The sequence below is a fragment of the Danio aesculapii genome, chromosome 6 (genome assembly GCF_903798145.1).
Source record: "Danio aesculapii chromosome 6, fDanAes4.1, whole genome shotgun sequence".
In the NCBI taxonomy this organism is placed as follows: domain Eukaryota; kingdom Metazoa; phylum Chordata; class Actinopteri; order Cypriniformes; family Danionidae; genus Danio; species Danio aesculapii.
Window position 1 is genome coordinate 15885671 of NC_079440.1, and position 21585 is coordinate 15907255.

The 21585-nt window shown below is 33.7% G+C and overlaps 2 protein-coding genes across 2 annotated transcripts; both read left to right on the top strand.

The window, feature by feature from the left end:
• The first annotated feature begins 478 nt into the window (after positions 1-478).
• Positions 479-16018, top strand: pnkd (PNKD metallo-beta-lactamase domain containing). Its single transcript, XM_056459653.1, is given in 11 exon segments — positions 479-652; positions 3034-3149; positions 3226-3338; positions 6594-6652; positions 6993-7012; positions 7015-7084; positions 9609-9642; positions 9644-9776; positions 10029-10115; positions 12768-12883; positions 13571-16018. Coding segments are annotated over 11 exon segments (1083 nt in total). The 5' UTR covers positions 479-491; the 3' UTR covers positions 13745-16018.
• A 91-nt stretch (positions 16019-16109) lies between these two features.
• On the top strand, positions 16110-21230 carry catip (ciliogenesis associated TTC17 interacting protein). The gene is made up of 10 exons (XM_056459654.1): positions 16110-16332; positions 16424-16520; positions 17033-17218; positions 17809-17864; positions 18010-18096; positions 18871-19038; positions 19135-19259; positions 20299-20375; positions 20478-20566; positions 20984-21230. The coding sequence occupies exons 2-10, from the start codon at positions 16439-16441 to the stop codon at positions 21158-21160; spliced, it is 1047 nt and encodes a 348-aa protein (XP_056315629.1). The 5' UTR covers positions 16110-16332; positions 16424-16438; the 3' UTR covers positions 21161-21230.
• Positions 21231-21585: the final 355 nt, after the last annotated feature.

Consider the following 21585-nt stretch of genomic DNA (forward strand, 5'->3'; position numbering starts at 1 on the left):
GTCATAGTTTACCGTCATAGTTTAACCATGGTGTGTGTTGTGAAACTGTATACATATGATTAAAAAATAGGTAGGCCTACTTTTTTGTCATCAGTTTAATATATTGTTTAATAATTCTTTGTTTAAAAGTTGTTTGATCAAAATGATGGATTGCCAAATAATTGACATCATTTACAGAATTTACATCACACACACACGCGCGCAAATTTCCCTACAAACATGACATGTGTAACCTGATTACGAAAATATTATTATATAAAATCACTCACTAGCCAGCACTGCTTATACCAAACAAGAGCAATAGTTAATGAAGTGTGATGCAAAAAATTGCAAGAATGGATAGATGCAATATGATGTGTGCCAAAATCAACAATATACCAACATAATGAAAAATAAATGCGTGAAAAAAATACGAGTCTTTACGGTGATTGTCACTTCTGGCCAATCGTAATTGTTTCCTTACTCGCGTCATCGTCGACCCGCCTACTGTAATGGCGTTTCCGGAGTGGACCGTGTATTTACTTTGTATTGCTTCAGTATGTGGCGGATTTTATATTTGTCGAGTTGTTAAATGCGCCAGGAAAAGTGCGTGGAAAAACAGTCAGATCGCTAAGCTGATGGCTCGCTCAGAGAAACCGCTTTTTTGGATTGCGTAAGTTGCTTTTTGGTCACACTGCGAATTTTTGTTGTTGATTTTGTTGTTGTTTACATAAGTCTAACGTTACTGCTGTTTTCATCCATACCGTTTTGCGTTTGGTATTGAATTAGAATTGAGATTCATAAATAAATGCATTAAATCGTTAATTCAGTGAATGACACTGATTTGTCATTTTATCTTTGTTTGTTTTTGTAATATATGCATATTAATATATTACATACTATAGCCTACATACATATCAGTATACAATTCAACACATAGTCTACATAGTACCATGTTTAGATCTACGAATTGGTAGTTTAAATAAATTAACTAGCGTACTTGTTAAAAAAACGGTAAAATAAATACAATAGCTAGTTATTGATGTAAAGTTGGTTTTATATTCACACATTTATTCATTGACAACTTGTGACAGTCTTTGACAAGCCGTTTTGACATTTAATCTATAACCCGTACTAGTATCTATTTTCATGTTACTAGTACAAATTTTTTAGACACTAGTATCTTTTCTATTAAGTACTAGTACTTATTCAATAGATCCTATTGCTTATTCATTAGATACTAGTGCCTATTCTTTAGATACTAGTGCTTTTTAAAAATATACTAGTGCTTACTCATTAGACACTAGTTATTTTTATTAGATACTAGTACTCATTTATTAGATACTAGTACCTATTAAATAGATACTAGTACGGATGTGTTAGATATTAGTACGTATTCACTAGAAAATATCTATTTAATAGGTACTGGTACATATACATTAGATACTAGTACTTATTAAATAGATACCAGCTCTTATTTATTAGATACTAGTACTTATTTTAATAGGGACTAGTAACTATTCTGTTGTTACTAGTAACAAATGACATTTTTTTCCATTGATTTCTAAGGGATCTGTCATTGATAAATCAACTATTCAGTTTTGACTAGTATCTATTCTAGCTGGGACTAGTACATAATTTTATGTACTAGTAGTTAATCATTAGATACTAGTACCTAATTAATAGATACCAGTACTTATGTATTAGATACTAGTACTTATTAAATAGATACTGGTTCCAATTCATTAGATACGAGTAACTATTAAATAGATACTAGTAGTTATTTATGAGTGCTAGTATTTATTAGGCACTAGTATCTTTTATAACTATTACCAGTTACAATTCTTCTTTTACTAGTCAGATTTGCTTTTTTACTCGTCTTATGTTATGACTTGTCCAAATGAAAGTGGAGTTCGATTACAAAATTTACTAGTAAAATAAAAAAAAATTACTAGTAACATTTTAAACAAGTACTAGAATTTAAAAATGTGTACTAGTATATTTGTTGTAATATTATTAGTATATTACTTATATTAGTATACAAGTTGTAATATCTGTTTAATAAGTACTCATATCTGATTAATAAGCACTATATTTGTTAAATAGACACTAGTATCTCTATTGAATAAGTACTAGTAGCTAATGAATAAGTACTAGTATCTAATACATAAGTACTAGCATCTATTAATTAGGTACTAGTATCTAATTAACAAGTACTAGTACCTAATGATTATCTACTAGTACAAAAAATTATGTACTAGTCCCAGCTGTAATACATCCTAGTCAAAACTGAATAGTTAATATTTCAATGACAGATTCCAAAGAAATCAATGGAAAAAAATGTAATTTGTTACTAATAACAACAGAATAGTTGCTAGTCATTTTTAAAATAAGTGCTAGTATCTAATAAATAAGAGCTAGCATCTATTTAATAAGTACTAGTACGTAATGAATAAGTATTAGTATCTATTTAATAGGTACTAGCATCTAATAAATGAGTACTAGTATCTAATAAAAAGAACCAGTGTCTAATGAGTAAGCACTAGTATATTTTTAATAAGCACTAGTATCTAAAGAATAGGAACTAGCATCTAATGAATAAGCAATAATATCTAATAAATAAATACCAGTACTTAATGGAAAAGATAGTAGTATCTAAAAAAATAGCACTTGTAACATGAAAATAGATACTAGTAAAGGTTATAGATTAAATGTCAAACTGGCTTTCTGTAGACAGTCCCTATATTGTTTACCTTGCTACTTTGAATATATTCAGTCAGAAATAGCATACAAGTAATATTTCAAAACAACATTAGCACTATTTATTTGACTGTGAACAATGCTGTACTTTGATGGTCTTTGGCTGCTAATATGATTTTCCTTATTAAGCATTTGCAATGAATACTTTTCTGAAAATATAATATTAAGGAGAAAGTCAAAATGTGTGAGCATAAAACCAACTTTACCTCAATTAGCTAGCTATAATAAAAACGTCTACAGCATTTCTGTCCAGTTACATAGAGAACCAACATAGTTGTCCTTTTTTACTACCAGGTACTCTCTGTATACACGGACCAAACTCGGGTACATATTTCACAAGAGGCAGATGAAAAAAGCACGGGAACGGTATCCCACTGGCCACTCCAGAGCTCAGCCGACTATAATAAATGGTGAGCAGAAAGACCTTTTCCGTCATGCACTCAGCAGCTGATTATCTCTAATGTCACACTCTATTACTTTCAACAGGGATCAAGATCATACCGGTTCCCATCTTATTAGACAACTACAGCTATGTGGTTATCGACACTGCGTCAAATACGGCTGTTGTGGTCGATCCCGCTGACCCTCAGCCTGTTCAGGTTGGACATAAACCATCTTTGCAGTGGTTTTACAAGTAGTTTGTTGGATTGCGTGTCTTACTGTAGTAAGAAATTGCCAAACCCATGTGGTTGGTGGAAAGTATTTCCTTTTCCTCACTGGTTTACCAGAAATGTTTAAGATGGGATAATTTTTTAAAAGTTATTTTTATTGGAAATCTGTCATTGTAATGGAAGGATTCCAGTTTTTTTTTCTTTCTTAACTTCAAATGTAGAGATTAAATGCTTTTAATGAATGACTATGAGTGATATTGACACCAGTTAAATTTAAAAGAAAAGGGATAGTTCACCCAAAAATGAACATTTGCTATTAATTTAATCACTCTCAGTCTGTCCAACTTATTTTCTGTTGTAAACACTGACCTTTTTTAGCTGTAAATATGGTTCTTGATGATTCAGAAATGCAAGTCAAAGGCTACTGACACTTGTTATGTTATGTATCTGAGTATATTTAAATTAATGTGTAAAACTTTACAATAAGGTTGTATTAGTTAATGTTAATTTATGTTATTACTAACATGACCAAACAATGAACAATACATTTATTACAGTATTGATTCATCTTTGTTAATGGAAATAAAGTAGTTCATTTTTAGTTCATGTTAACTCGCAGTACGTCTTGTAAGTAATGTTAACAAGCATGACATTTATAAATGCGTGTACTAACATAAACAAATGAAACCTTATTTAAAGTGTGATGTATACACAGGCAAAACAGAATTAATACTTATGACTCCTGATGATGCATTCAGGTCTTATGAAGTGAAACGATTAGTTTGCACATTTACTATGTTATCAACTTTAATCTCAGGTTACAGTGCTGAAAAAAGTTTTCCAGTCATGATATACAGTTGAAGTGAGAATTATTAGCTCCCTGTTTATTTTGATTCCCCAATTTCTGTTTAACGGAGAGAAGATTTTTCCAACATATTTCTAAACATAATAGTTTTAATAACTCATTTCTAATAACTGATTTATTTTATCTTTGCCCTGATGACAGTACAGAATATTTTACTAGATATTTTTCATAACACTGTTATTCAGCTTAAGGGCAATTTAAAGGCTTTACTAAGTTAAGTTAGGTTGTCTAGGCAGGTAAGGGTAATTAGGCAAGCTATTGTACAACGATGGTTTGTTCTGTTCACTATCAAAAAAAGAATATGGCTTAAGGGGGCTAATAATATTGACCTTAAAATGGCTTTTTAAAATTTTTTAAACTGCTTTTATTCTAAATGAAATAAAACAAATAAGACTTCTCCAGAAGAACTAAATATTATGGGAGATACTGTGACAATTTCCTTGCTCTGTTATACAACATTTGGGAAATATTTTAAAAAGAAAACAAAATTCAAAAGGTGGCTAATAATTCTGACTTCAACTGTATATGATGTGATGGTTTGCATAATCACAAACTCACATGTAAGCTGACATTCATTAGGAAAGATGACATGAATGGTTTATGAAAGGAAAGACGACATGTGTGTTCTATTGTTCATTAAAATAGAACAGCTGTTATTTATTACTACCACCAGCTTATTTTGAAACCAAGTTTCCGGAAGCTCATGCTCAATAATTTAATGAAAGCACTGAGGATCATTTGCTGAAGTTTTGGTTTAAAGGTCATAAGCTGGCAAATAATGTTTAGACCCATTGTTCTGCCTCAGATTGTTCAATGTATCATAAGGAGCCAAAAATAAATAAAAACGTAGACTCTGAAAGAAAGAACCAGATTTGTAAAAATTTCTGTACAGTATTACTGGCAATTTTGGTTGTCAGTAATACTGTAAAATTTACGAGCGCGCTGTAAATGAACAATTACAATTGTGCTGTAGTTTTGTAATTATTAATTTACAATCTACTTGTAAATTTTACAGTATTACTGGCATCGTTTACAGTATTACTGGCAAAATTTATAAGCGATCTGAAAATTAACAATTGCAACTGTGCCGTAAAACTACAGCATAGTTGTAATTGTTAATATACAGTGCACTTGTACATTTTAAGTAACTGTAAATTTTACAGCATTTTTTACTGTGCAGTGGCCATTGACTTGCTATTAATTAATTAATGATTTTAGGCAGAAAATCTCAAATGTTTTGCTGAAGAAGAAAAATGCTGATCATTTTGGATGCTTGAACAGGGTATACGCAGGGTCTTAAAAAGTCTTAAAATTTGTAAATTTCAAAAGCAAACATTTAAGCCTTAAAACGTCTTAAATTTACTGAAATAATGTGTTGTAGGTTTTAAATCCTTTTTTATTAGGTCTTATTTTTCCTTTGTTCACATATAGCTACCCAATCTGGCCAATAACACCCATTCAATCTCCAATATTTCATCTCAATACAACTTAACCTTTTAATTACAATTAGCATTTAATTGGCAGCATGGTGGCACAGTGGGTACCACAATCACCTCACAGCAAGAAGGTCGCTGATTCAAGCCCCGGCTGGGTCAGTTGGCATTTTTGTGTGGAGTTTGCATGTTCCTCCTGTGTTTGCGTGGGTTTCCTCCGGGTGCTCCGGTTTCCCCCACAATCCAAAAATATGTGGTATAGGTGAATTGGGTATAGGCTGAGTTGTCCGTAGTGTATTTGTGTGAATGAGTGTGTATGAGTGTTTCCCAGTGATGGGTTGCAGATGGAAGGGCATCCGCTACATAAAACATATGCTGGATAAGTTAGCGGTTCATTTCGCTGTGGCGACCCCAGATAAATAAAGGGACTAAGCCGAAAAGAAAATGAATAAATGAATGAATAGCATTTAATTACTTTCCTTAGAAAAATATTTGTTTAAAAGTTTTCAATTTTTTTACAGATTTTTTTGACCTGACCTATATTACTTTTTATTAATAATTTATTATTATTGTATTATTAAATGTATTATATTATAATGATTTTTTTGATAGGGCAAGTGAAAATCTTTTCCAACTGGGATATTCGAAAAAATCCTTAACATTTAGCCCTGTACAAGTCTAAAATTTCATTCATAATGGTCTTAAAATGTCTTAGTCTCAAATTTAACTTAGTGAGACCTGCAGAAACCCCGTTGAAGATATTAACAACGAATCAAAATGTTTGTGTAAACATAAATTTGTGTATCACTTTAAGGTAAGGAACGTTTTGTTGCAATCAAAATATGTAGGGCTCTTCATCTACTTGAAGTCATATTGAGTGTGAAATTAGCCAGAGCTGCAACTATTTCATCTCATTTCTCATAGTCTGTCCTTACTCCCACACAGGCATGCCTAGAGGCAGAGGGGGTGGCTTTACAAGCTGTTCTCTGCACACATAAGCACTGGTAAGACCACATTTAAAAAATGCCAAAAATGTCTACTTGCTGAATAAATTATTTTAGCAAGCAACTATGGCAGAATGACTATGATTAAAAAATATGCAGTTATGTTTACTGCTGGTGGAGAGTACATTCATAGGGTTGTTTGAGAATTCTAGGATAGGTGTGATATACTGCAAGTATGAAGAAGCTTTAAGATCACGTAATTTGTTAAAATCAAAATGTGCATTCTTTTAAAAGAGAGAATGAGACATGATCTCGTTGTAAAGATGACCAAACGTCTTGTATGCTTGGAGTGATTGATTGAATCAAAGCATGTTTTATAATTCAATTTTTTCCCAACCAGGGACCACAGCGGAGGAAACAGGGCTTAAAGAGACGCTACAGTTCCTGTCGAGTGTATGGGAACGCAATGGACAACATTCCAGGCCTCACACAGTCAGTATCTGCTGTTCTGACGTTCCATCATGTATCATTTGAACTGTTTAAGTAAATATTTTACATTGTTTAGATGCCATTCCATATTCTGCACTCACAAAATAAATATTTAAAAGAAAATTTGAATGTATCTAATGTCCCAAAGCAATTCTATGGACAAAAACATTCTTCAAAAAATATATTTTATTAAATAGTAAATGCACAGGGGGCGTCATAGTGGCGCAGTGGGTAGCACGATCACCTCACAGTAAGAAGGTCGCTTGGCTGGGTCAGTTCTGTGTGGAGTTGGCATGTTCTCCCTGTGTTTGCGTAGGTTTCCTCCAGGTGCTCCGGCTTCCCCCACAGTCCAAAGACATGCCCTATAAGTGAATTGAGTAAGCTGAATTGTCCATCGTCTATGTGTGTAAATGAGAGTGTATGGATGTTTCTCAGTACTGGGTTGCAGCTGGAAGGGCATCCACTGCGTAAAACATATGCTGCATAAGTTGGCGGTTCATTCCGCTGTGGTGACCCCAGATTAATAAAGGGACTAAGCTGAAAAGAAAATAAATTAATGAATAAATGCACAAGTTTAGAAGGACATGAAGGTAAGTAATTGAAAAATATTCTTTCAAAGGGCTCACAAACTGAGAAATCGAAATTCCCTTGATCTTTAACCATAAAAAAGGTCATTATTATATAAAAAAACATCCTGTAAGTTAAAAAAAAAACAGCTTATATTAAAGCTTATCTGCCTAATGTGCCACTATTGTAATACAATACTGTGTTTAAACTCCACCTCCACAGTAGAAAATCTTCATCATTGCCTGTTTAGCTACACCTACCAACTTCTGAACTTACTAGGTAAGGAATGAGAGGCAAATACAGGTCAATGCAGGAGCCAGACTATAAAGATACAAAATAGATATAAAATACTTTATTTTAATAAAATACTTTATTTTAATAAAGTTCTAGGCCAGGGGTGTCCAAACTCTGTCCTGGAGGGCCTGTGTCCTGCTGAGTTTAGCTCCAACTTGCTTCAACACACCTGCCAAGATGTTTCTAGTATATCTAGTAAAAGCTTGATTAGCTGGTTCAGCTGTGTTTGATTAGGGTAGGAGCTAAACTCTCCAGGACACCGGCCTTCCAGGACCGGGTTTGGACACCACTGTTCTAGACCTACTCGGTAAGAACTTGGTCCTTTGTTTACTTAATTTTATTACAGACATTTTACAAACAAGGCACAATTCATTGCTTGATTTTCAGAAAGACAATTCTATGCTGATTGTATTGAGCCCATCAGTAATGTTGCACCACAAAACTATTTTATTACATTTACTGTTGCTTTTCACAGATAATTTGACATGAGCATGAGTATTTATGCTTTTTTTTAAACCATAAATCAATGCAGCATCAATCTATGACGGATGTAGGCTGTCAAACATACATGCAGAAGTTTACAAATCTGTCTTTTATTCATTCATTCATTCATTCATTTTCTTTTCGGCTCAGTCCCTCCACAGTGGAATGAACCACCAACTTATCCAGAATTTGTTTTTATGCAGCCGATGTCCTTCCAGCTCCAACCCATCACTGGGAAACATACACACACTTTTTTAGCTTACTCAATTCACCTATACACACACTTTTTTAGCTTACCCAATTCACCTATAACGCATGTCTTTGGACCTGTGGGGAAAACCAGAGCACCCGGAAGAAACCCATGCGAACACATGCAAACTCCACACAGAAATGCCAACTGACCCAGCTGGGGCTCGAACCAGCAACCTTCTTGCTGTGAGGCAATTGTGCTACCCACTGCACCACTGTAATGCCTTTTCAGCTTTCAAAAATAGGTAAAATTGCAAACTGTTAGCCGATCATATAAGTGGACATTCATTTCTGAGTTTACAATCCACCAGACTGATTTTAAAGGGTGTTTTCCAATGATAGGAGGAGTCAAAGCAGGATGAAAAATAGCCAATTACTTTCAATTTCTCTTATTTATATATGTATGTCAATATCATTCTAAGTGGACCACAATGAACAATACAAAAACAAAATATAAAATAGGCATGACCACTTTAAAGGGATATTTAAACAAAATAAAAAGATTTACTCAACCTCAAGTTGTTCCAAACCTTTCTGGTGTGGATCACAATAGAAGATGTCATAAAGAAGGCTTGCAAGTTGTAGCTGTTAACTTCCTTAGTAGGAAAAATTTGCTAATGGCTACCAGTTGTTGTTTAAAATATCTTTTGTATATCTTGAGAAACTCAAAAATGCTTTCGGCAAGTGATTATTTTATTATGACCTAATTAAAATTTTGGGGTGAACGATCCTTTTAAATGCATCCAAAATGTAAAAAATGTGTCTGAATAAGTTTATTTGGTTAATAAAGATGTGTTTATTTGAAAAATTACATCCCACTCTGTGTTTTCTAATACATCTTAAACTATTTTACTGTATATATGATGTAGTAATTGCAGAAAACTTTGGATATTACTTATGAGACCACTTACATTGATGTTTTCTCTATTTTTAGCCCCCTTTTAGACAAAGACACAATAGATTTTGGAAACTCAACTTCACTTTAGGGCCTTCTATACACCAGGACACACAGTGGGTCACATGATCTACTTGCTTGATGGCCGTGCGATCGGGGGTCCCAGCAGCCTGTTTTCAGGGGATCTGGTATTCCTCTCTGGATGCGGTGAGCGAGACATTAATCATTGTGCTATCTCTGTGTGTGTTTTAAAAAATCATTTTATCAATTTGTTTACAATATTTGTAGTGTTATTGTTACCTGACTGCTTTGTTTGACATTGTGTTTATACTTTGCAATTACTATGACTATTTACCCAGTATTGATCCACAGCAGAAGCATTTTAGAACTGCAAATAGGAATTCGGCATTCTTCAATCCAGCTCTGTTTATAGCTCTGACTCATTTCCAATCCTTGTAGGGAGAATGTTTGAGGGTAATGCCTCGACTATGCTGTCCTCTCTGGATACCGTGGGATCACTGAACGATGATACTTTACTTTGGCCTGGTAATGAAATGCAAAGTTTTTTTTTTCATTATTTGAAGCTGTTAAACAGTCAGAATCATCTTTTATTTGTGTATTGGTTGGCACTATTTTCTATACTTGTCCTGGAGATTAGTATTAAAGTGGAAGTGAAGCAGTCAAGTTTACATTATTTGGTAAATTAATTTCCCCTGCGTTTTTTTACAGGAGGAAAACGCAAATTACTTCCAAACACTATAAATATAGTCTGTGTTAGTAAATGCAAGGCTATTTATAAAATCCAGGCATAACACTGTATGACAATGTTTCAGATGACTTTTCTATAGTCTACAGCTAATCAATCGGTCAGATTCTGGAGTGCATTACAGTTACAAAGAAAATTATAAATGATAAAATATCTTAAATAAAACAAATACATTTATAGATATGGTATATAAGTATATAATTTTACTCACCTGGGAAATGGAGGCCACGTGAATGGTTTGTGAGCACAATTAAGTGCACACAGCATGCTATATTATCTGATGATTGTAAGAAAATTATTCCAAAAGGCAACTGAATGTCTAAAGCCACATAAAACAGCACAAAAATACTATGTATATGCCGAGTTCAGCGGCTAATCAGCCGGAATCAGCTGACGTAAAGGGACTGCGACAAACGAGACCTAGCTGTCACTCAAGTGGCCACGCCCTTAATTATGCAGACTGAATATAGCTTAATATAAATTAAACGAATGAGTTATAAAAAATTCACCGCCCTCACAGTTGTCATGAAGGATAATATTAGCTATATGAACCAAAATCGTTCTTTGTACCAGACTGTAAACACCTTTTTTTTCCTGATGTAAAGTTGGCCATTTTAACAGTGGGGTCAATAGAAATGTGCTGTATTATGGAGCTAGGACTGGCAGAATTTCGATGAATTGCAGTTTAAGTTACTTCCGTATTTGCTTCTCGAGGAAGAGTGGGAGGTTGCCGCTTGATTAAAATATGCTAATTTCTTTCAAAATTATTACATTAATCATGCTTGTTTAATATATTTTCATGAAAGTGGAAAGTAATGTACAAAATATTGTAAACTTGACTGACTGCTTGACTTCCACTTTAAATCCTGAGTAGTCAAGGGTTGATAATAACCACAGAATCAACCTGCTTGCATTTGCTCAAACTACTATTCAGAAGTGCTTCTCATGTTTTTGCAGCTACACAACATGTCAGGTTGAAAGATGAGCTCTGCCATTTAAAAAATGTGATCTACAGGTCAATAGAAAGGAGATTACACTCAAGTAAATGTTTTTATTGTTTTTTACGAAAATAATTACATACTTGGAATGTAATTGTCATTTAAAGGCACAATATGTGAAAAAAGAATTATAAAAATATCCATACATTTTTACGACCTATCCAAATAAGGTCAATATGGAGCTTCTGATACTTGAGATATTTCAAACTTCGTTTCTGGAGTTTTTTTTTACTTAGCTAAGCCATATACCTACTATGTATATGTCACAGAATAATTTAACCTATGAATCAATGCAGTATATGGCACATTTAAGAATAAATGAGTGAAATATAAATGAAGAGATAAAAGTTAAGAGTAAATCATAATGCATAAAACACTTTTCATTCATTTTGATGCTTATTGCTTAACACTTTGTTGAAAGTCTGTTCTAAGTAATCATGGAATTAAAATATACAGTTCTTCTTTGTAATGGAATGCTGCAGACGGGGGCGCAAAAAGAGGGTATGCAGTAAATGCGGCGCATGGGGTGCCACACATTTTTGTTCCAAAACTATATTTGAAATTATCCTTAAAGTTTTAAATAATAAAAATAAATAAATATGTTTTGTTAAATGTTTATTTTGCATTTTATGTGAGTATAATATTGCATTTCATTAAATAAAAAATTATACCACCCCTCCCCCTCCGGAACCATTTGATTGATCCATTGCTCGGTTACAGTAACATGTTCAAAATGGAGAGAAGAATGAAGAGATGTGGAGTGTAAAATAGAAAACGAACAAAGTACAAAAAAATGCCTTAAAATGAAAACTGCCATGACAAATTGGATAATAAGAGATTAAAAAAGTTATAAAAATAATATGAAAACATTTTTCTTTATTTATTATTAATTAATTATTTAGCCAAAATAAGATGGATCACACAAATGTATATTTGTGTAAGTACAGACCTGAATATATTTCAGATAAAATAGAAAATAATATTTGGATGTAAAAATGTACCTATATACACGTGATTATAATGATTCTTAACCCTGAAATGTTTATTAATCTTTCTATCAAGATCCGTTTTTTTTATGCTATATACATGTTTTTGTAAATTTTCATAATTTAATAATACATTTTTCAAAATCATATTGATACATCAGGTCTTTTGGTAAGTTGTTTTGCTCAAAACTTTTTTAATTTAGTTACAAAAACTTTGCCCCATAACATTTTAGTAAAATAGAACATTTCAGTCAGTTTATTCTTTACAATAAACATTTTACAGTCTTTTTTAAAGACTTGAAAAACTTGAACCCGCATAGCATACCCCTCAGTAAATGTGCAGTTGCGTCCCTGGCTGCAGATATTAGAATTTATTAGCTGCATTTATTAGAAATGGTTTATTATTGTAAGTGATGCTTTCAGTGTAACTCTGCTTTGCTTTTTTAAGGACATGAGTATGCTGAGGATAACCTGCTGTTTGCTGCTGACGTGGAGCCTGGCAATGTTGTTCGGGAGCAGAAGCTGCAGTGGGTGCTGCAACAGAGGAGCCAGAGACTGTGTACAGTAAGGAAGAAGAGAATAATATCAAGTGTCCTTCAGAATCAGATCAACCAAAATTTGGCTCTCGGAAAGTATGCTGTCTGTCCAGTTGTTCTATTTGAGGAAAATAATCAAACCAAATACGTTCAACATTATTTGTTCATACATTCCTCTTTAAAGGAAGAAAGTATTAGCTGTATGCATTGTGGTCTATATTTTGTTTCTGAGAACTGAATATGTGCGCTGTCCAAATGAAATGTAACCACATTATAGAACCTTACAAATACTGAAATTAAGTTTGTTAAGAACCAAAATCTTAAACAATTTTAGGATATCATTAATACTACTTCAGTTGCAAGCATGTAAACAATGGCGGTAAACACAAAAAAATTCAATTTTTGAAATATCACCATTAACCCTAACTTGTATTGCTGTCAGTAATTTTTACTGAAAACCTGCAAATCTTTTAATTAATTTATTTTTCTCAAAATCTTGAGTGAAATTGTGACCCCATCTACAAAACAGTGGATAAATTTACATTATTTTTTAATATGTATGTTTTTTCTGAATTAATGTATTTCCCTAACCAGAAAAAGAAACATATGTTTTTTTAGACAAAAACTGTTGATTGAGGTGATGTGGCATGGTATTTTAAATCTTTTAAATATTCCCACAAACCAGGCTTGACATGAAGTTCTCTCTCTTTCATAGTGTCCATCCACTCTTCTAGAGGAGAAGCAGTACAATCCGTTCCTGCGGAGTCATTCCCAGGATCTCCATCAGGCTCTGGGCCTGCAGCAGAAGCAGGATGAGGACTGGACATCATATCGCGCCCGAGTTTTAGAGGAGCTGCGAAGGCGGAAAGACATTTACAAGGACCGATAAGATGTTTATCCCCTAAAATTTGAAGGATTTAACCAATGAAACCATTCCAACCCAAATGTATTGCTCCCTATACACTGTGCCATCTAATAATATTGGCAGCCTTGGTAAATACGAGCAAAGAGTAAACAAATTAACCTCTACTATCTAGACAAAATAGCTCGAAAGGGTTAAAAAGCCACTACTTTCATCACAAAAATCTTTATTTTTTCTTTTGGTTAATATTTTGATCAAAAGATTAAATAATAAAGAAAGTTTTTACAGCCCTCTTTTCTGATATTTACAAGGGTGCTAATATTAGTGGAGGGCACTCTATATTAAGTGTGCTGGATTTAAAACACTAATGTGAATCTTAAATGGTGACCTAAAGCAGTGTTTCCCAACCCAGGAACGGTGTTTCCTAGTATTTCCAGGAACAGTGATTCACAGCTCTGTTCCTGGAGGCACACCAACAGTGTCATTGGGAAGAGTTTAAAAATGTTTCAGCACTGCATGTTTTTAAATTCTTCTCAATCAAACACATCTGAATCAACTCATCAGAACATTAGAAGAGGCTCCAAAACCTGAAAATAAATGTGCTAAATGTGCTGTTGGTGTGCAGTGGTGGAAAGAGTACTGAAAAAATCATACTCTGGTAAAAGTACCATTACTTGCCAAACAATTTAGTGGAAGTTGAGTAAAAATATATGTTCTTAATGCTACTCAAAGTATGAGTAAAACATAGCCCTTATAAAAAGTCATCAAGGGCAGTGAGAATTATGCTGTGAATTTTATTCCACTTTACATACATGGCAAATTAAAAATGTGGCTTACACCAAGGTCATTTTCTTTTAAGAATTTTTCTAAGTGTAAGTTAGATTATTTGCCATTTGTGGACTATACATTTCAAATGTGAGATTAATTTAATGTAAGAACACATTACATTTGTATACGCACATATAATAAGCCAACAAAATCTGAATCTGCCCATTGAACCCTGACTAACAAGCTACAAGTGTCCAGCAATTGCCACCACAAACCAAGCTTGTTCAGCGCTGATAGAAGACATACAATTTGTGCATATTTTTGAAAACGTAACATTCTGTAGTGCATTTAGTTTTTTTAGAGCCATTTGGCGATTTCAGTCATCATAGAGTTTAAAATTTAATCATAAAAACTCATAATAAAATTTGTGTCTTGGACACTTTTAAAGGTCATATGATGTGCTTTGAAATGTGCCTTTTTTATTCAATGTTTGAAGTAATCTCAACTGTAAAACGAAGAAAGGGTGGGACATAGACTAGCTCCTCCCCTTTAAAAAAAATCAGCCAATAGTGTTTTGTTTTATCACAGCTCTTCCAGTGACAGTGGTTGAGCTCACGCACATTGAATGAAAAGCAATTGAGAAGGGAATGGGGCACGTCAGATACTAGAGAGCATTTGATTGGTTAAGATTTGATGACTGAAGTATGAAGTGATGTGAAAAAAAAGTTGATCCATTTAGGCAGAAGTGATCAACTACAAGCTTCACATGTTTATATCAGTTTTATATCTTCTAAATGCGAATTATGTCACTGTTTTGTACCACGCAAGCTTATACATATCCTTTAAGATATATCCTTCTAACATCTTAAAAACGTTATTTTAATTTCATTGGAACTTTCACTCTTCCATGCTCTACATGTTTGCTGTATTTCTAAAGCATCCATGTCTTTGATCGTGTCTGATGCGATTTGATAGGAATCACAGGACTGATTATTCCAATTAGACAGTAACCACAGACAAGATAAAATAAACATACAAAAGTAGTGACTGCAAGTGAAAGTGTTGTAGTAAAGGTACCATATTACAGCCCTTATAATGTACTCAAGTAAAAGTAATAGTACCTATTTTTTAAACTACCTTGTAAAGTACAATTCCTGAGGAAAAACTACCCAATTACAGTAAGTTAAGTAGGCCTATTTGTAATTTGTTGCTTTACAGCAGTGCTGGTGTACCTCCAGGAACAAGTTTGGGAAACAGTGCTCCAATTGCAGATTTGAGTAAACTTGACTTGGGCATTTTTTTGCATAGAAACAGATTTCTTTGAACTGTTTTTGATTGACTGAAAGCCATTGTCTGAATTAGGCATGTTTTCCTCTAATAATGAAGCACTTGTTTTTTCTTATCTTGTTATTAATGTTTAATGTTTTAGTAAACCACCCATGAACAGAGTTTTGAAAACCTATGGTACCACAAGCAGTGATTTTTATTTATCAACGTGTTGTGATAATAAACCCATGAATTAGTAGTTAATAAGAGTCTGCCTTTTCTGTTTTGAAATGTTAGAAAGTGGCGCGATTACAATAAGGTTTACGGTAGATGTTGACAAAATCGTTACTAAGGAAACCAAAGATGCTAATAAGTTTGAGGCGTGAACGAAAAAACACTCAAACGATAAATAAAGACGTTTATATGGACTAATTTTGACGCTGTTCGTTTTTGTACTAATTTCTGTAAGGCATTTTTGAAGCTGTAGTTTCATAATATTTTGTTTTTATTAGCATTAGCGAAGCAAATTACCGTTTTGAAGCCTGTTGAAGGATTGAGCTGTTAAAATCAAGACGATCTAGGTAAGTTAACGCTCAAATAACACTTAATATGCTATAGCGCGATATCATATAAAGCATTATATTTTGTTATAACGATTTCTTGATTGTCCAGGAGTTTTTAAGACACATGGAGGAAAATGAATCATCCCAGAATGAAACGGAAGAGCTGAAAGCTTCGGTCAATGCAAGGGAGTTTATTCACAACATTGGTAAGTAATTTAAACAGGACTATAATTCAGTAAGTGACGTCAATTTAAAAGTTTTTCTGTTCAGTAATGTTATGCCTGTCAGAAATGCTATTTTAGGGCCAGAGACCATCTGCTGATGGCATCCGTGTCCTCCATGGCTTTATTATAGAAAAAGTATAGTATGTAAACATTGTTTTTGGTTTATTGATTACCATTTGTAACCACAGTTTTACTATAAACACCATGGTCAGCATTAAACGTTGTTTAGTGTACTAACACCATGGGTGTTTCAAGGTTATCGTGGTTTAAATAGAAAGACTAAGGTTTATTTTTTTAGTGTTTAATGTTTTGTTTATTTTAATTATTATTAAGTAAATGTATGTGTTATTCGAGAAGATTAATTTCCATTTTAACTTGCCAGTACTTTAACATCAAGTAACAACAACTACTTTGATTTTACATGATTGAAAGATTTGAAATACGTGTTTGCATTTGGATTTCTTTTTGTAACTCACTTATGCTGTCATTTGCAGCACAAAGGGATCTGGAGCAGTGTTTGTTTGCAGATTCACTTGTGACCGTGTCTGATTCAGGCAGAGAACTGGGAGATTTCTCTGTAAGTGTTACTAAAGCGAGCTACAATGAGGAGCTTTGCTATCTGCTCCATGCCAACAGTCACGGAACTATTGATGACGTCCCTTGTGGCACATCCATAGTAGGTAAGCTTTGTATAATGACTTAAGTTTATTATTTGGTAGTGAGAACAAACTTATTTTATTTATTTTCTCAGTCTGTTCTTAGTCACAATTAAATCATAATAGATATTTTGGCAGAACTTAACGTTTTTTCATTACAGAAGGTGTTTGTGTGTGATACATTTTACAAAACAAACCAAATTAACATTCATTTCATGCTGACTGTAAAGTTGTGTGCATAGACTGTAAAAGATGCCTTTGTGGCTTTGTCTTTTCCCTTTTGTGACATATTGCTAAGTGATATGACTTCTTAAACAAGAAAATATGAAAGGCAATGCTTGATTTTGTCCATAGGAAAACTGGACCCATTTTTTTTTTTGCTGCTGGTGGATTTCAGGATTTATTGTCAAGTTGTCCTTCATGGCGATAAATGGGAAAAAAAAAAGATTTACAGATTTAGAGATAAGATTACAATGTCCTGTTAATAAAACATATGGCCACTGATGAATATGTAATCATCCATTATACAGTATTCCATTTTTAAATATACTTTATGGTGACTTTAAACCCAAAATAAACAAAAAATATGTTGGTTTTGTTTCTGTTGTTAACAGCCTACATATCCAGAAAGCTCGAGATACTGGAAGAGAATCATCATGAATATGTAAAGGTATCTTTTTCATTGATATAAAACCAAAGTTTACAAAAAGCATTTACATCAGTATGTGCTAACCAACATGTTTAAATTAATTGAAAAGAAATATCTAATGTAATCCTACACATCAATCAAATCTGAGCTACTGTAAATATTCCAGCTGGAAAAGAAAACGGTGGACCGGAAGATTCATATTGTTAGACAAGATGATCAACTAGTGGTTGACCGAGTCATCTCAGAGAGAGAGGTAAATAAACATTCTGCTCAACATATTTTGAATATGGGCGTCACGGTGGTGCAGTGGGTAGCACGATCGCCTCACAGCAAGAATGTCGCTGGGTCAGTTGGCGTTTCTGTGTTGAGTTTGCATATTCTTCCCGTGTTCGCGTGGGTTTCTTCCGGGTGCTCCGGTTTCTCCTACTGCAAGACATTCGCTCTAGGTGAATTGAATAAACTAAATTGGCCGAAGTGTATGTGTGTGAATGTGTATGGATGTTTCCCAGTGATGGGTTGCAGCTGGACGGAATCTGCTGCGTAAAACATGTGCTGGATAAGTTGGTGGTTCATTTCGCTGTGGCGACCCCAGATTAATAAAGGGACTAAGCCGAAAAAAAAAATGAACGAATGAACGATATTTTGAATACATTTACTTTAAAAAAGAAACGCACGTTTGACAACCTAAACCTGCCAGCGTTTGTGTTGATTTCAATAATGTCATTGAAATATTATAGTAATAGTTTACCTAAAAATGAATATTCTGCCATATTTTCCTCACCCTTCATTTGTACAAAAACTATTTGAGTTTTTGAGTAAATATTTTGAAAAATGCTGATAACTAGCACCCATTGACTTCCATAGTACTTTTTTTATTCATACTATGGAAATCTATGGGTGCCAGTAACCATCCTTCTTCAAAATATTTAATATTTATTATAGGTTATGTTTTTAAAATATATTTAATGTAGATTAATCACACTTTAAAAAAATCAATAATAAAAACATCCCTTTATCTCATTTTCAGGAAGTAAAAGCACAAACCCACAAATTCCCATTGAGCTCTCTAAATGGCTTTGTGTCTGAGGCATCCAACTTCCTCCTCCTGCGCATAATGGCTCGACAGAAGATTGTTCCAGAAAACATGACATTCCTGTCATTAGATGCAGATTCCATGCTTTCTAAGTCAGTTTATGTAAGTCAAGGGAGATTACTAGTTACATTTCACACATAGCTGGTATTTGTTACCAGTGTCGTTCTTAAATGAGACTGATACACTTGTTTGCTTCAGAAAGCACTTGGGTGGCAAAAGCAGATGTTTGGAGAAGATTTAATCGATATCTTTGGGATTGAAAGGACAATCTCCTCTGCAAATCACTACTCAGCAACCTGGCATTGCTACTTCATGCCTGATGGGTAGAATACTCTTTTTGTATTTGAATAGAAAGAAAAGCATGTAGTGTGTTACTCATAAGAATGGATGGTACAGGTTTTGTACAGGTGCTGGAAATTCTTTAGTTTTAATCTACTGTTTTCAAGGTTTGAAAAGTGCTTAGATTTTGGATATATTTGAAAATGTAATTGTGTTGCTTTTGTAAAAACGTATCTTACTCAACAAGTAATAATTATTAACTAGCTAAATAAAAAAACATTTTTCTACATAAGATTAAATCTTAATTTTAAAAGCTGCGCCATTTGAAATGAAAATAAATATAAATTTAAGATGGCGACGCGGTGGCACTGAGGGTAGCACAATCGCCTCACAGCAGGAAGGTCACTGGTTAAAGCCTCAGCTGGAATTTCTGTGTGGAGTTTGCATGGTCTCCCCGTGTTCACATGGGTTTCCTCCAGGTGCTCCGGTTTCCCCCACAAGTCCAAAGACATGTGGTATAGGGGAATTAGGTAAGCTAATTGTATGTGTGTGAATGAGTGTGTATGAGGGTTTCCCAGTTGTGGGTTGCAGCTGAAAGGGCATCCGCTGCGTAAAACATATGCTGGATGAGTTGGTGGTTCATTCCACTGTGGCGACCCCTGATTAATAAAAGGACTAAGCCGAAAAGAAAATGAATGAATGAATGACACGTTTAAATTGCAAATAAATAACATTTAAGAGAGTAAATAACAGTAATTCAATGTTGGACTTGGTAAATATGTCATCAAAACTGTTGCTTAGACTACTATAGAAAAAATAACAAATAGCATCTGATATAATTTTATGAAGTTTTTATATGTATGTAAATATGCCACACTTGCTGAAAGAGTGCTAGAAAAGTTTTAAAATGCACCTGGAAAATGCTTGAAAAGTGCTTAAATTTGACTTTGCAAGAGGCGTAAGATCCCTGGTGGTAGCTGTTGATAAGCATTTTTCAATCAAATTCAGTTGCTTCCATATATTCTTGATGTTTCAGTTTAGATATATGTTTGAAAAGGATCTTTAACTAAAATATTTTCATAGGCATCTAGCAAGCAGAGTGCAGTTGGGCTCACCCGCAGTGATGAAGTTACTGCACTTGCCTTTCTTGCAGGATGGAGGTAACAAGACTTTAATCACCTCACATTCTGCTTTTTTTGTGATCATAATTAATCTTTACAGAAAAAAAAAAGTAAAAAGTGATTAAAACATTTTTTTTCCAGTGGAGAAGGACAAGATTCCAGTGTTTGAGAAGAAGCCACTCATATGGGAGGAAGATATGGAGCTTTATTCAAAGTTTCTTGACAGAAAGGTATCACAGATATATGTGATTGTAAAGTTTTGTGCGATAACTCTTCATAAAGTTACCTCTACACAGTTATTAAAACAATATTGCGGGGTACCAAAATCAAATCTATTGTTGAAATGTTCAACCTGAAACAGATTAAAAGGATAGTTCATCTAAAAATGAACATTTACTTATGTAATTAGTGATTTTTGGGTTAACACACAAGAAGATATTTTGAAGAATGGTGAAAACCGGCAGCTATTGACACCCACTGTATTAAAAAAAACTTCTATGGAAGTCAAAGGCTATACAGGTTTTCAACATTCTTCAAAATATCTTCTTTTGTGTTGTGTTTAAAAAAGTTTGGTGTACTTTTTTTTTTTTACGTTTTAGACATTTGAAGTTTGTTTAGCTGACTCATTTTACACTTTCACAACACAGGAAGAGCTCAAAGCAGATTACTCGTCATACATCAGACAACATCCTGAGCTGAAGGCTTTACTGGCGGACTTCCTGCAGTTTCTGCTGTTGAGAAAACCTCAAGATGTCTTCTCTTTTGCACGTGACTTTTTTGCACCCTTTGGCTCTCAAAGTCCTGCAAAATCCGAGGAGTTTTGAAACTTTCTGTCGGGATTTTAAATGCTAACCATGATTTGTCTGATGTTAGCCTAGAAAGAAAATAAAGGGTTTCCACTAATGGCGCCTTGGTATGACTCTTTTTGTGAGCACACTAATAACTTATGTCAGATACAGTATTGAAATTTAGCTTATTTAAAAATACATCAAAAATACATCAAAAAAAAAAAAAAAGACATCAAACAGTTTAGTGTATAAAGTAAATATTTGAACTTTACGCCATATTTTTTCCATAATTGTTGTTATATTTAAAAAAAATTGGTTTAGGAAAAAAATCTAAACAGCATTATACAGATATGCTACACATTAAATATGCTTACAATCGTTTTTTTCCGTCTCAGAGTTACTGTAAATTAATTTCTTCAGAATTACGTGACTCAATGGTAACGCCCACCGTTTTTTTTTTT

Coding starts and splice junctions, on each gene's coding strand:
- catip (XM_056459654.1), top strand. CDS start 16,439: ATGGAGGAAAATGAATCATCCCAGAATGAAACGGAAGAGCTGAAAGCT. Junction 17,219..17,808: donor TTGTGGCACATCCATAGTAG/GTAAGCTTTGTA, acceptor TGTTGTTAACAG/CCTACATATCCAGAAAGCTC. Junction 19,260..20,298: donor TGCTACTTCATGCCTGATGG/GTAGAATACTCT, acceptor ATATTTTCATAG/GCATCTAGCAAGCAGAGTGC.